Source organism: Aspergillus pseudotamarii (genome assembly GCF_009193445.1).
Source record: "Aspergillus pseudotamarii strain CBS 117625 unplaced genomic scaffold BDV38scaffold_16, whole genome shotgun sequence".
Taxonomy (NCBI): Eukaryota; Fungi; Ascomycota; class Eurotiomycetes; order Eurotiales; family Aspergillaceae; genus Aspergillus; species Aspergillus pseudotamarii.
Genome location: NW_022475030.1, coordinates 166233 through 179585, shown reverse-complemented (window position 1 = coordinate 179585; position 13353 = coordinate 166233). Strand labels below are relative to the sequence as shown.

Sequence of the window (13353 nt, the reverse complement as noted above, 5' to 3'; positions counted from 1 at the left end):
AGCACTGAAGCACTCTCTGCAACTGCCTCCAATTTTCAGCGTCGAATCGTTGGCTGCTGAACGTTGGTACAACACCAGAGGAATGCCTCCATCACCAAGCAGGAGACAGCCCCAAGATTTAGTTGAGGGTCAAAGACAGACTGATTATATTCGAACAGTCTCCGACCTCAGCGTGTAGTACAAATGGGGACTGTGTTTAGTGCTACCGTGGAAATAGCGGAAAGAGCTTCTATTTATGTGGCAATGGACAGGCGAAACTCATTCTCACCGTTCTTTCGTCACAGCTTGTGATGGCGACATTCTTGCTCGCCTGCCTGGTGGCTGACTGCCAAGGAGCTCAGAAACTCCTGACTAACCTGACTGTTCGAGTTCAGAAGACTTGATTGTTCCAAAAATGCCCATTGCTCAACTTCTGCCTTGAGCCAGTCGACAGTCTTTTCGGCCAAAGTCCTAGGATCCTCCATCGGTCCAAAGTGCCCAGTATCCCGCACAACGATATGCTTGACTTGGCCTTTTGTTGACCCCCCACTTCCACCGATGCCAACTCCAGTTCTGTGTGCAATAGAGTCCCGCAGTTGACGGCTTATAAACTGCGAGAGACCGCCGAAGATATATAGTGCTGATGGCCGCAAATGTGGAAGGTTGTGGAATGTAATCACCGGTTCCGGGCGGTAAAAGAGGACATCAGAAGGCGCTTCTAAGGATAAATCTGGGAAAGCCAGGCGTCGGTCTGCCGGGGACTTTGAAATAAAGGTTGGTCGAACAAAGGTAAATAGTTCTTGGCTCTTCGTCGTTGTTAATATGACTCTCCCTGTGCGATCCCCAGGAGCACGACGGAGTCCGTATTTAATCCATTTGTCAAATGCTCGTGAGTCCCATTTTTGAAATGTAGAGCTGTTTCGAAACTGCGATCTTGCCGCGTCTAGACTGTCGAAGCTCTCTCTGCGACGCATGGATGCTTGCGCTGGGGGATATCTGCCTTGGTCTTTCGCGGAGTAAGGGAACACAATTGGTTCCACCAAGCAAAGGCCTTGGAAGATCCTGGGGTGCATGAGGGATATGTTCATCAACTGGGTTGCACCCATGCTGTGTCCTATACCGAATATAGGCCGTGGGAGCTTGTCTCGCAGTTGGTTGATCATCAGAATAAGATCGCGACTGTGGTCGAACGCGGAAGCTTCTCGTACAAGCATGGTTAGGGTTCAAGCGGCCAATGCCTCGAAGGATAAGCAAGAAAGAATCATACGTACGGTCGTTCCCTAGCTTTTCTTCATTGAGGATCCCGCTTGCACCCTGATGGGCGGCATCTGCTATCCATATCCCCCGTAGCTGCAATCCCATTTTCTTGGCTGCTTGGTAGATCTCCACCCATAACGGTTCGTAGACCTCCTGGAAACACTTGTCAGACATATCCTTTTGACCCCGTTTTGGTACTCTAAAGATACCTTCGGTATTCCATTGGCATGAGCGGAAATGATACTTATAGCTCCCGGGGATGGGTCGAGGTTATCCCACGGCACGTATTGCTTCGCTATGATCGAAAGCGGGTCCTCTTGACTGGTAGTCGTAGCTCTAGGATACTCGCGGATATGCTGACCAAGGAATTTATGTTCTATAACTTTGAAAGTCGCAGATATATCCACACCGGTCGAGGCAGAACACATCATAGGAATCGATTTGTCTCGTATCTCTTTCTAATGAACTACCAGCCCTTGTCGTGGCGTGTCAGTTAGAGCTCGATGAAGATTATAAACCGTAGAGAACCCTAACGCCTTACTCGTCTCGTAAAGTGTGTCAACCGCTGTGGTTTTTTGGCAATCTCCAATGCCGACGATGACAATATGTTACGACTCACGAGTTAAGATGGTATAGAGCGTTGAAGAAATCGCATAAAAGTGGGTAATCATAGCTTGATGATTATATTACTCTTATAGGCGCGCACAAGAAGAATATAGATCACACGTGTGACCACAGAACCCTTATCGATACAGGAGGCTGCTCTATATTTAGCTATCTTATCGATCTTGATTGTCAACTCTTGATTTCTAATTAGTAATGATATCGGCAGGGATTGGAGCTATATATACAGCGGGCTGCAAGAATTCAGGATCTTCCGTAGATTGGGTCATATGTTGCATGAATTACGACGGGCTGCTACATTTCATCATCGCTCTTCACCTCTTGATCGCGAGATATAATAAATGTATATTTCATATATACTAAAGGACTCCGATTTTGCCAGGGAGATCTATACTGTACTTGATAAATCCATCGAATTTTCTATATTTGTAACAGCTGCATATATATATATATATAGGTTTACTTCCCTGACTCCTTTACTTCGGTCTAGCGCCTAATCTCTTTGTTCTCTTAATTCCTTTGTTTCCCAGGAGTATAACTGTATAAGAAGAGTCTCAACACCCACCTCGTCAGTGAGAATTCAAAATCTCCTTACCATCCAAATCAGCTGCTTTGCGATTATAGTTGTACAAATGGCGACAAAAAAGAGACCCATCCAGCGTCGGCGATCAGACAGTGCCAAATCCAAATGTCAACAGCGGAACCGACGGATGACCACCCTGTTTCGCAAAGCCTTTGAGTATTGTTTAGAATGCGAAGCAGATGTATCTGTAATGCTCAGAGTGAGACATACCGGCCAGATTGTCTATTTCAATTCCGATGGCGATGGTTGGCCTCTTTCCCAAGTGCAGCTGGTAAGCAACATTTCGAGGCTGGGGAATGATAGCGACCCTAACTGATTTAGACGTCATGTTATCCAGTACCCAGGCAGATCACCTGGCAAGAGTTGGCAGATCAATACAGCTTAAGTTTGAAAGGGCCTGGAAAAGGCTAATTGGTAGAACCTTCGGAGCTGTGAAGCAAGCTGGGGATTCGAACCAGTATCCAGAATCACTGTTACTTGGTTCTGAGATATTGGTCTAGGAAAGACCCGCAAACGCAATATTGGTCGTCCTTTGCACTATACTATGTTCTAGTTACTCGCTCGTTGTGTAGCTACTAGATAGCACAATATTAATCATTACGCCTACTATCTGACTGAGAATTTATCACAGATCCCTTACATTACAAAGCATCCGCTGAACGTATTGTACAGTACCAACCCTAACCTCATATATGGCTTCTCCATGGGGTTGTCGATACTTCTCCACCTATAATTACAATACAGAACGGTTTCTCTCCCGATGAGCATGCCGATTGTCAGTCAACTATAGCAATACTACTTCTCGCACTAGCAAGCTAAACACCACCCTGTTTAGAACCGGTTACCTCTAAAAGGTGATCGCCAGCTATAGATAGACCTAAAACTCTTCACGAAGTGCCAAAGAAATAGCCTCAAGCCCACCCTTAAGCTCCTCCACACTCGGCCATCCATACCCAATACGCATAAAACTATCCGGCTGCTCAAACCAATGCCCAGGCCCAACATAGGTCCCATATTCATGTAACAACCGATGATAAAAGCCATCCATACCACCCGCAGGCTCTTTCTTCAGACGAGGGAAGCAAACAACACCCCCCTCCGGTCTCACCCATTCAACCAACTCTCCCTCCTTCTTGATCCAGCCCGCCACAATCTCGCGACGCTGATCCATTTCCGTAGTGGTCGTACTCAAGATCTTGTCCTTGTGGGAGAGAACCTGTTCGGCGATCCACTCGTCGATCACACTGCCGCTGATACTGATCTGTTCTTTGGCGGCTAAGAACGTTTCCTGCAGCTTGGGGTTCTTGTTGATAATCCACCCCAGTCGGATACCGGGGATCCCGTAGGATTTAGATAGGGAAGAAACGCTGATGACATGGTCACCTAGAGATGCAGCAATAGGGAGGCGGCCTTGGTACGAGATGTCGGCGTAGGTTTCGTCGACTAGCAAGATGATTCCTCTCTCTTTGGTCAAGGAGACGAGTTTGTCCAATGTGTTGCGGTCCACGATAGTACCAGTGGGGTTATGCGGTGTCGTGATACTAAGGACTTTGGTATTTGGCTTAACAGCAGCCTCAACTGCGGTAAGATCGATCTGAAACTCCGATTCAAAGAACAAATCAATGAACGTAATCTCACACCCAATCGCACGCGGGGTCTCGAGATTTGTAGCGTAGTTCGGACGAACAACAACGAGGTGGTCAGTCGGTGCAAGCTGGGAGCTCGAAATGATAAAGAGAGCGCCCGCCGCGCCAGATGTAATAAGCACATCGTCGTGGGTGAGGTTATCGTGGTCTTTTACGATGAGGGAGCGGAGCGCTGTGCTGCCCTTGTGCTCGCTGTACAGGAGCTTCAGATCGGGGATCTGGAGACCCAGAGATCCAAGGGTTTGGTCGGCGATGGAACTCTCGGAAAGATTGTACTTGATCTTTTCGTAGCCGTACTCCTCGGGGGATTCGATCTCGATGGGCATGCGGGTGTACTTCATTGTGGCGGGTGGTTTGGGTGTTCGTAGAAAATGGTGGATAACGTCTGTTTCTTTATTGCTGAGGTGAATAAGATACTGATATAGCGCAGAGGCATCCTGCTTTATATAAAACAGGAAGACGCTTTCTGCGTATACTCCACTTATACTTGTCGCGAGTCTACTTTTCCCTATTTGGTGAAGAATGCGATATACCCAATCATGAAGGACACTTGGAATACATAATATCCGGTATTTACCCGTCTAGTATCACTGATCGTTTAGAAGTATCAATCCATAGCTATCCTGGAAACGGTGTTGGACATGCTTTATTGATACCTCTCCATATGTATTTACAATACAGAACAGCTGCTGTGGGGTAGAAACCCTCTTGGTGTTGGTTAGTCACGTGCATGGCGTTTCCTCTCTTCCGAAGAACATGCCGATGGTTCAATCAACCGACACCAGTCTTGTATTTCGCTGCAACTTCCAATTGAAGTTTAGACATGGTGATATTTGAAGCGAGTCGGCAATCGCTCGCCCGCGAAGGCCAAGCCCCCAAACCTCCACAACGAAGGCGTGATGGCTGCTCGGAATGTCGGAGAAAAAAGGTCAAGGTAATACTTCCGATACCCCCTTTAAGTGCAACTCTCTAAGCCTCTATCTAGTGCGATTTGCGCAGACCTGTTTGTTCACGATGCATCCGCTTTCCGAAAGAGTGTAAATATGGTCTAAACTTTGTCAGAGAGACACACCGTTCAAGGTCCCAAGATTCAGTAGAACGGCCTCGTTGCAGCCCTATGAGGCCTGCTGTCAGATTATGTATTGATGAATCATTTTCGATCCTCCCACACCAGCTTCACCTCAACCCATCTCCATTCCTATCAACAAAGGAGTCACTATTCTTTCTCCACCTCTTTGCTACTGAGACCGCTCCACGGCTCTTTCCAGCTGCTCCCAGCATTTTCGTACGTCAGTTAGTGAATCGCGCCCTGGAAACACCTCACCTGCTTCATGCACTCCTAGCAGCAGCGAGTAGTCATCACGGCCGCTTGGTGGGAGATGCCAGCGCGAGGTCAAGGACGACGACTCTGAAATTCACCAACTTTGCTGTCTCCGGCCTACGTACTGCCCTCAGTAGGACAGAGGAGATGCCAAAAGCAGAGACAACTATGACGGCTCTCGCTTTATGTACGAACGATATCTGTAATGGAAACCGGGACATATGGCGGGCCCACTTGTCCGGAGCAACCCGTTTATTGGCTGCTTTCTTGGATAGCCATACCGTAGCTTCAAGTGTTGCTGATCCGTTTGGTTTGTGCTTGGTCAAATGGTTTGCCACACTAGATACTATGGCGAATTTGACAGGAGTCAGTGCAAGCCCAACCGATAGAGATCCGTGTTGGTATCTGGGCAAAATTCCTGACACGCAGGTTGGCTACGTGGACGATATATCTGGTTACTCCCCGGAGCTTATACCAATGTTGGCTCTACTGGGACAGATGGCAGGCCGGCAAGATTTATGTACGGCAGCAAAATATGACGTACAGTTCATCATACCATGGCAGCTGTTGGAAGAGGCTCAGGAGCTGGAATCCAAGATCAAGTCTATTACAGACAGGACTGTTTCAGATTCCACGTTGAAAAATCATAATAGTGCGCTCACGGTTGACTTACAGCACACCCATCGTGCCTTTGTCCATGCCTCCCTGCTTCATCTTCACCGCCGGGTTCAATTACTTCCAAGGGACCACAGTCAAGTCAAGGAAGATATCACCAACATCGTCAACGCTGTTTCAAATATCGATCCCTTCTCTCCTGCCAACATACTTATCCTATGGCCAATGTTTAGTGCTGGCTGTGAGACTAGCTTTGTGAGCGAACGTAATCTGATCCAAGACCGCATGGCCAATATGCAAAGTCTTGGATTGGGGAATTACACTAGAGCCAGAGATATGTTGAGAATATTCTGGTCGTCTGGTACTTCTATGCCATGGGATATTTACTTTGCGGAACAGGGGATACAGCTGGTTTTATTTTGAGACACGTTGAGATTGACTGAAACCGCTCTAACACTAACCTTCAAAGATTGTCTCTAACTTAGTTCGCTGTGATTCTAGCATGACAAACTCTAAGGGACAGGAGGAATATTACCAGGGCTCTATGATAGCATGTGCGTCGGCATTTGGTCTATGGCTTCCCCAAGCCTTATGCAGTGGCAACAGGCAACTGCTCATATCCATTGCGCATGAACTCTCTTAGAGCTTGGAGGCCATCTACCATAACCTGGTGCTCTGGAACATAACCCATCCGAACGTAGCCTTTGAAGTCAATTCCACCCCCGAAACACTGGCTACCAGGAACGAACATCACACCGATCTCCTTCTGCAGTTGTTGGCAGAGTACAACGTCGTCAATCGGCTTTCCTTCTCGATTGACGAATTTGATGAACGCGGTGGTCCCCGCTTGTGGCCGCGTCCATTCAATAGCCCACTCAAATTCTTTGATGAAAGTATCCAGTGCGGCAAGATTCTGCCTAGCTAACTGAATGTTGCGCTCAAGTAAGTTATGCATGGTTGGCGTGCTGAGAGCAAGAGTTGCGACGCTGTCGTCGAGCTGTCCGACAGAGATAATGGTGTAATGACGGATAGAGGCGCATGCTTCAATGATCTCAGGGCTCCTAGAGACAATCCATCCGAGACGGATACCCGCCAAGCTGAATGCCTTTGACATTGAGCCTGTGGCAACCACTTTGTCATATCCCAGCGAGAGAATAGAAGGCGGGTGCTCCCCGGTGTTGACTGAATGGAAAAGGGGCCGATACACCTCATCACTGTGGATCATGATATTGTGCTCCCGTGCTATATCAACGATTCCCTGCAGTGTCTCACGGTTGAGCACAGCGCCAGTGGGGTTCTGTGGATTACTACATCACGCATTAGAACATCATTCGACCAACATAGACAAACAGCCACTCACTTGATGATGATGAGTTTAGTGTTCGGCCTGATCAGTGATTTCAATTCTTCCAGATCTAGCTGCCAGCCAGCGTCTTCCTTTGATCTCCAAAGATCAACCTCGGCACCAAAACCTTCAGGAACAGAATACAGTTGTTGATAAGTCGGGTAGTGGCAAATGACATGATCCCCAGGTCCCACATTTGTGTAGAGTGCTAGGAAATTGGCCTGAATGGCACCATTTGTGACGAGGACGTTATCCGGAGACAGGCTATCTGAAGACTCCGTGGTGTACAGTTTGGCAATGTTAGACCTCAAAGCCGTTGACCCACGGATTGCGCCGTAGACTTGCTTCTGAGCGTAGTCTATGATGCTGGTTTGCTGACCAGAAAAGGACATGAGATCGTTGAGTGAGATCGATGCACAGCAAGTCTCTGCGAGGTTGTACTTGGCATCGTTCTCATGGTCGTCCATCCACTGTTCCTAGGTCAGTCTATGCCGCCTCCTACATATAAATGGGGGGGTGCTCACCCGCTCCACAGCGAATTCCTCAATTTTAACCATGGTGTATGTATTCAATGGATATGGTCCTGTCACAAATATCAGGTGAAGGTCGGTTACAAGAAGATAAAAGACGCAAGTTTAAGCAGCGTGCAGTCGTGCCTTATATATCTTTGATGAGGATGTCGGTCCTTATGGAACGCGATTACAAACTAGGGCCTGATTGGACGGAACGCATACATTTCCCAATCCAGTTATACCGGCTCCACTCTACCCTAAGCCATATATTACAGGCCCATCTCCAACCACGACAACTTGACCTGCACCAAATTCGCTCGGTGAGTAATTCTTCAACAATCCAAAATGTTGTTACAATCTCCCCTTAATTTATCCCGGGGCTGGCCTGCGTCAGATTTGTTCCCTATTCAAATACTACAAAATGCGGCAGTGTCTGTTTTGTCAAATCCCATCATAACAGAGCAAGGGCTAGGATACGGCCCAGATGAAGGGCACTTCGAACTTAGACGGAATATTGCCGACTGGCTGAGCAGAAACTATAGCCTCTCGAGCACAGTGGGTGCGGAGCGTATCTGTATCTCTGGAGGTGCCAGCCAAAATCTGGCATGTGTCCTACAGGTTTTCACTGATCCCATGCATACAAGATACGTATGGATGGTTGAACCAATCTACCATTTAGTATTTGGTATCTTCCAAGACGCCGGTTTCTACAATCGGCTAAGAGCCGTGCCCGAGGATGAATGTGGCTTAGACGTGGACTTTCTTGAGAAAGCCCTCCAGAAAAGTGCCATAGATCATCAACCTGTATAGACCCCACTTCTGGTGCTATCATATTGAACGGTGGCTGACAGGCAGATAGGTGGCGGCTCCAGAGCGCCCTTACCGGAAGACATACACACATATCATCTATTGCGTTCCAACATTTTCTAACCCGTCCGGGATTACGATGCCGCTGTCACGGCGCGAAGCTCTTGTACGCCTCGCGCGCAAGTATGATGCTCTAATCATTAGCGATGATGTTTATGATTTCTTGAACTGGGAGCCAGAAGGCGCTGCAGGTGGTGAGAGTACCCGTTTGCCGCGGATCATTGACGTGGACAGATGTCTAGACGGGGGACCACCTGATCTGTTCGGGAACTGCACCAGTAATGGAAGTTTTAGTAAGATCGTTGCGCCAGGGTGTCGGGTTGGATGGGCGGAGGGAACGCCAGAGTTCATTCGTGACCTCTCTGCAGCGTATGTTCTTTTATCCTTGAGATTCCTTTCCATGCATCAGTCTTAACAGAAGATTTTAGGGGCTCGTCACACTCTGGTGGTGCACCTTCACAGCTCATGTCCACCTTCATCAACGATATGTTAGAGAATGGTTCTCTTGACAGGCATATACACGAAACGCTCCTGCCGGCGTATTCTCGACGTGCTCGTGCTCTCACAGCGGCTATCAAACAGCACCTTCTTCCACTCGGCGTGACCTTCGTATCTAACTCGGACACCTACTCCGTACTTGGAGGTTACTTCATATGGCTTAAGCTCCCCACTACTCTGAACGCCAAGGAGATAACTCAGATAGCGCTAAAGGAACAGAACCTGGTGGTTGCAGAGGGAGAATTATTTGCTGTACCGGGGAATAACTTACCAGAGAATGAGTTGGGACATAAACTTAGACTGTGTTTTGCCTGGGAGAAGGAGGAGAGGTTCAATGAGGCAGTGGAGAGACTGAGCCGCGTTATACGGAGCGCACTTGGCTGTACATAACACTACTTCCAGGAATATAGTAGTAGTAAGAGTCATGTTGATCACATTCTAACTACTTGAACACATGAAACCACGAGTACCACCTATTCAATACACATTTAATCCACCCTAATACGTAACGAAGGATATCTTACAATTAGCCATTAGATATCCGAGCAAAACATCGACCTCAAAAGTGGACCACCCTGTTCAAATGGTGGGTCTGGCGAACAGTCAAAGTAGTATAATTAGCGATCCAACCAATAGAGGTTATCGTAGCCGGCGGAGTTGCCACGGACGCTTAAACTAGTTTAGTGGATCAATCTCAAATGCCGGTATGTACTTTACGGGAGTCATGTATTACTTACCTATACGAAAGATGTGACAGAAGGGACTGGACCTAGGCCGGTGCAGTGAATAACGTAGCTCTTCGGTCTCGCTGCTACATACTAATAACACCTATCTGGCGTCCAGGCCTTGTTTGGGCCTCACACTCCCGTCTGACGCCAGGATGATCCTCACGGCCCCATAGTTTACCCCATTATTGCGTAGATTTGGTCTCTAAAGCGAGAGACGATGGATGGATAGGTCAAAGTATCCAACCCCAAGACTGCCACTCAGCTACTACGATCTTAGCTCTCGTGCGGGGCTGTCATCAGTGCATGCCTGTGTCGAAGATTTCATTAATGAAGTAAGCTTCCAGAGTTGTTGAACCAAAAGGCCGATGCTCTCTACGCACTTCATAGATATGTCTATATGTATTTATGGATGGTGTAACAATCAATGCACGAGGCGGAGTGAAGCGGAAATACCAGATAATTGGCTGGAGTTCAAGGTATTGTTGCCAGCTGCGGTTAGTTTTGCCGCTTCTTGCATGGCGTTGTGATGCACCGTCTTGTACTCTCTACTCGCTCAACGCGCAAGAGACGTCCCGCTTCAAAAAGCATAGGCCAGGCCAAGAAAATAACCGGTCCTCAAACACGACCAAAGGCGAACGGTCAGCTTTGCTGTGAGGGATCTTGGATCGCTACTTTCTTGAGGAACCTGACATTTTCACCAATACCTTCTGCTATGGCTATTCCGTGGAATATTCGCGGATCAGCGTCTCCGCTGTTCTTCCAAGATAAACAATCATCTCAATACGAAGCGTTGCTTGCAATTGCGGATGTGCCTCATCCAGATCGGTCGATCCTTGGAGCCTTCATCGAGGAAGCGTTTGAACCCCAAGAGGCAGCTTGGTATTTCCTTCGTATGACCAGTGCTAGAGAAAACTCTCGACCAAAAAAAACAGTGTCGCAGTTCTTATCGGAATGGAAAACTGTCATTGAAAAGTGTGAGTACGCAAACTCACCGACGATATCAGCGATAAATCCAGCAACAACGTCTGTCATTTATTAATGGACATTGGTCCTCTAATTTGAGGCTTAGTTCGGCCGACACGAGCAACCTCACTATCCAGGGAGACACGGCTGCTCATCTACGAAAGAGATGGGGGATGCTGTTGCCTTACGCATACGCCCTTCAAATCATGCTCAGATAAAGACGCGGACTACGTCCAAATGGTCTCGCCTCATATGCTTTCTGATTCAAATTTATCCGAAGGGGTGCGTATGATAGTAAATACTATAACGCCGAGTCAGCTAACGGATACGTTAGGCTGCTCTTTCTGAAATGCTTGAAGCTTTCTTGTCACCAAAGATGGTGGAGAATTTGCGCTCTGCTTTCTCTAGCCCGCATCATCAGGGGTCAGAGAGACTTGATAACCTTTGGTTGTTGTCCACAAAAGCATTTGATGCTATACAAAAAGGTGAAGTATACTTCACGCTTCAAAGTTGGGCAAAGCATCCTGATACGACAATCAGTCAGAGCGTTAGTTGACATCTCTACTCTTCCTTTATAAGTCTAACGTGATACTGACCAACCGGAGTATAATGTGGATATCAACATGTTCGCCCGCCGACTTAGTCTGCGCCACTCTTTGTTGACAAACACAATGACCCTTGAGAATCATACACCTCAACTAACTCCTATACTTAACAAAGAACTACTTAGCCTTCATGCGCGTTTCTCAAAATCACTGGCGTGGATGGAGACAGAAAGACAAATGAATGCGACCCCTGGTGGTGCTATCGGTGGGGCTCGTGACTATTGTCAACGAATTATTTCTGATTGGTGCGTAGAGTCACGAAAATTGTGTCCCTCTTTGTCATTGCACGTAATCATCCCAAGTTTTAGATGGATATGGAAACTGTTACCGTCTTTTGTTCGAGCTTCTGTTTACGATGGATTACTCTGGGCGGGCTCTCGCATATATGGCCCATCTCTTTCAATGACAGTCTATAAGCTACCATTTGGCTTGTACTTGCGCAGGGGATCGCCACTTCTGGCGCCGAGATACCACGTTGAAGCTCGTACATTGCGCCTGATAGAGCAGTCGACCAGTATTCCTGCGCCACGAGCGATCCATGTACTGGATACCCCTCGCTTTTCGTACTTGCTCATGACTTGTGTTCCTGGACGTCCCATTGGGCAAATGCTGGATACAATGACTGATGAAGAGGTGAAGCAAGTCGTATCTGACCTGAAAAGATATGTTTCAGAGCTTCGAGAGATACCAAACAAAGCAACAGAATTCCAAATTTGCAATTCAGAGGGCGGTGGTATCCTAGATTGGCGGATCCCTGATAGTCAGCGTGACGAAATACGGTTCAAAACTGAAACTGAGTTTAATCAGTATCTAACGGACCCTTTTTGGGATGAAATTCGAAGACGCGCGGCTATATCACACGATATCCGCCACAAGATTGTTTTTACTCATGGCGACCTAAACCCAAGGAATATCCTCGCCGAGAATGGGAAAATAACGGGTATCGTTGATTGGGAAAATGCAGGCTGGTTCCCAGAATACTGGGAGTATACCAAGGCTCATTACAGCGTCCGAAGCTTGGCACGCTGGCTTGGAGATGTCATCGACCGGGTAATTGAAGGGTACCGAGACGAATTGGCGGTGGAGAATATGCTTTCTGACCTTTTAAGTCCGTTCTAGCCGGCGTCCTTATTTTTGGGTATCCATTTTGCCTGAAGTTTCGGTTTCTAGCCATTTATCTCGCAAGATCTTTAATTTATACTGGAATTTCTTTGCTCACAGCTACCATAGAACGGCGTGCAAGTCGAAAAAGTTGCAGCAGCGAAATACATACACTGAGGAGTCTCTGGGTTCCAGCTAAAATCTGGTTATACAACGGAGAGCTTCATAATTGGAAGGAAGGCATTGAGACATAGCATGTTTCCAAGATGGTTGAATGCAGAGTGCAGCCAAAACCTGACTCTACATTGACCTACACAACCACCGACATGCATCAAGCAAACTAACTATCGAGATTTTCCACTCGGGCTGGACTTTGTCCCCCTTCCACCCTAGGCCTGTGGGCATTTGCCTGGTTCAACAGTTTGGCCTCCATCTCGGCAACTGTCTCGTTAAGCACAATGAAACCATTGTTGTGCAGCGCTATGACGGCATTCTTGACCCAGACGCGACATGAGAACTGCTCGCCCCTGTTGGGAGAGTGACTATTGATGCTAACTCCGTTCAAGGCGTTCATGAAAATTTGCCAGTCCCTCCGATCTCGCCAGGCTTCAGTTCCACTGAAAGGGCCAATATCGTGTCCGATGCAAGTTTATTCCAATCTGTCATCACAGATGCGAGGCTGTCAAAGGTTTGGCAAGTCTGGCAGGAT

The 13353-nt window shown here is 47.6% G+C and overlaps 6 protein-coding genes across 6 annotated transcripts; 3 read left to right on the top strand and 3 right to left on the bottom strand.

The window, feature by feature from the left end:
• Positions 1 to 80: 80 nt before the first annotated feature.
• BDV38DRAFT_50884 (Alpha/beta hydrolase family-domain-containing protein) lies at positions 81 to 1945 on the bottom strand. The gene is made up of 3 exons (XM_032063452.1): positions 1446 to 1945; positions 1251 to 1389; positions 81 to 1177 (listed from the first exon to the last, which is right to left on the bottom strand). Exons 1-3 carry the CDS (start codon positions 1665 to 1667, stop codon positions 279 to 281), a joined length of 1260 nt encoding a protein of 419 aa, XP_031915411.1. The 5' UTR covers positions 1668 to 1945; the 3' UTR covers positions 81 to 278.
• Positions 1946 to 3320: 1375 nt separating this feature from the next.
• Positions 3321 to 4430, bottom strand: BDV38DRAFT_281113 (pyridoxal phosphate-dependent aminotransferase; the record flags this gene model as incomplete). Its single annotated transcript, XM_032059470.1, has 1 exon — positions 3321 to 4430. The coding sequence occupies one exon, from the start codon at positions 4428 to 4430 to the stop codon at positions 3321 to 3323; it is 1110 nt and encodes a 369-aa protein (XP_031915410.1).
• Positions 4431 to 5206: 776 nt separating this feature from the next.
• Positions 5207 to 6448, top strand: BDV38DRAFT_281112 (transcription factor domain-containing protein; the record flags this gene model as incomplete). Its single annotated transcript, XM_032059469.1, has 1 exon — positions 5207 to 6448. One exon carries the CDS (start codon positions 5207 to 5209, stop codon positions 6446 to 6448), a length of 1242 nt encoding a protein of 413 aa, XP_031915409.1.
• A 166-nt stretch (positions 6449 to 6614) lies between these two features.
• BDV38DRAFT_281111 (putative aminotransferase) lies at positions 6615 to 7927 on the bottom strand (the record flags this gene model as incomplete). Its single annotated transcript, XM_032059468.1, has 3 exons — positions 6615 to 7332; positions 7386 to 7840; positions 7895 to 7927. 3 exons carry the CDS (start codon positions 7925 to 7927, stop codon positions 6615 to 6617), a joined length of 1206 nt encoding a protein of 401 aa, XP_031915408.1.
• A 33-nt stretch (positions 7928 to 7960) lies between these two features.
• BDV38DRAFT_291403 (aminotransferase-like domain-containing protein) lies at positions 7961 to 9723 on the top strand. Its single transcript, XM_032061730.1, has 3 exons — positions 7961 to 8686; positions 8742 to 9118; positions 9178 to 9723. The coding sequence occupies exons 1-3, from the start codon at positions 8228 to 8230 to the stop codon at positions 9635 to 9637; spliced, it is 1296 nt and encodes a 431-aa protein (XP_031915407.1). The 5' UTR covers positions 7961 to 8227; the 3' UTR covers positions 9638 to 9723.
• Positions 9724 to 10687: 964 nt separating this feature from the next.
• On the top strand, positions 10688 to 12662 carry BDV38DRAFT_281109 (kinase-like domain-containing protein; the record flags this gene model as incomplete). The annotated part of the gene is made up of 4 exons (XM_032059467.1): positions 10688 to 10949; positions 11045 to 11220; positions 11273 to 11485; positions 11544 to 12662. The coding sequence occupies 4 exons, from the start codon at positions 10688 to 10690 to the stop codon at positions 12660 to 12662; spliced, it is 1770 nt and encodes a 589-aa protein (XP_031915406.1).
• Between the last annotated feature and the right edge of the window lie 691 nt (positions 12663 to 13353).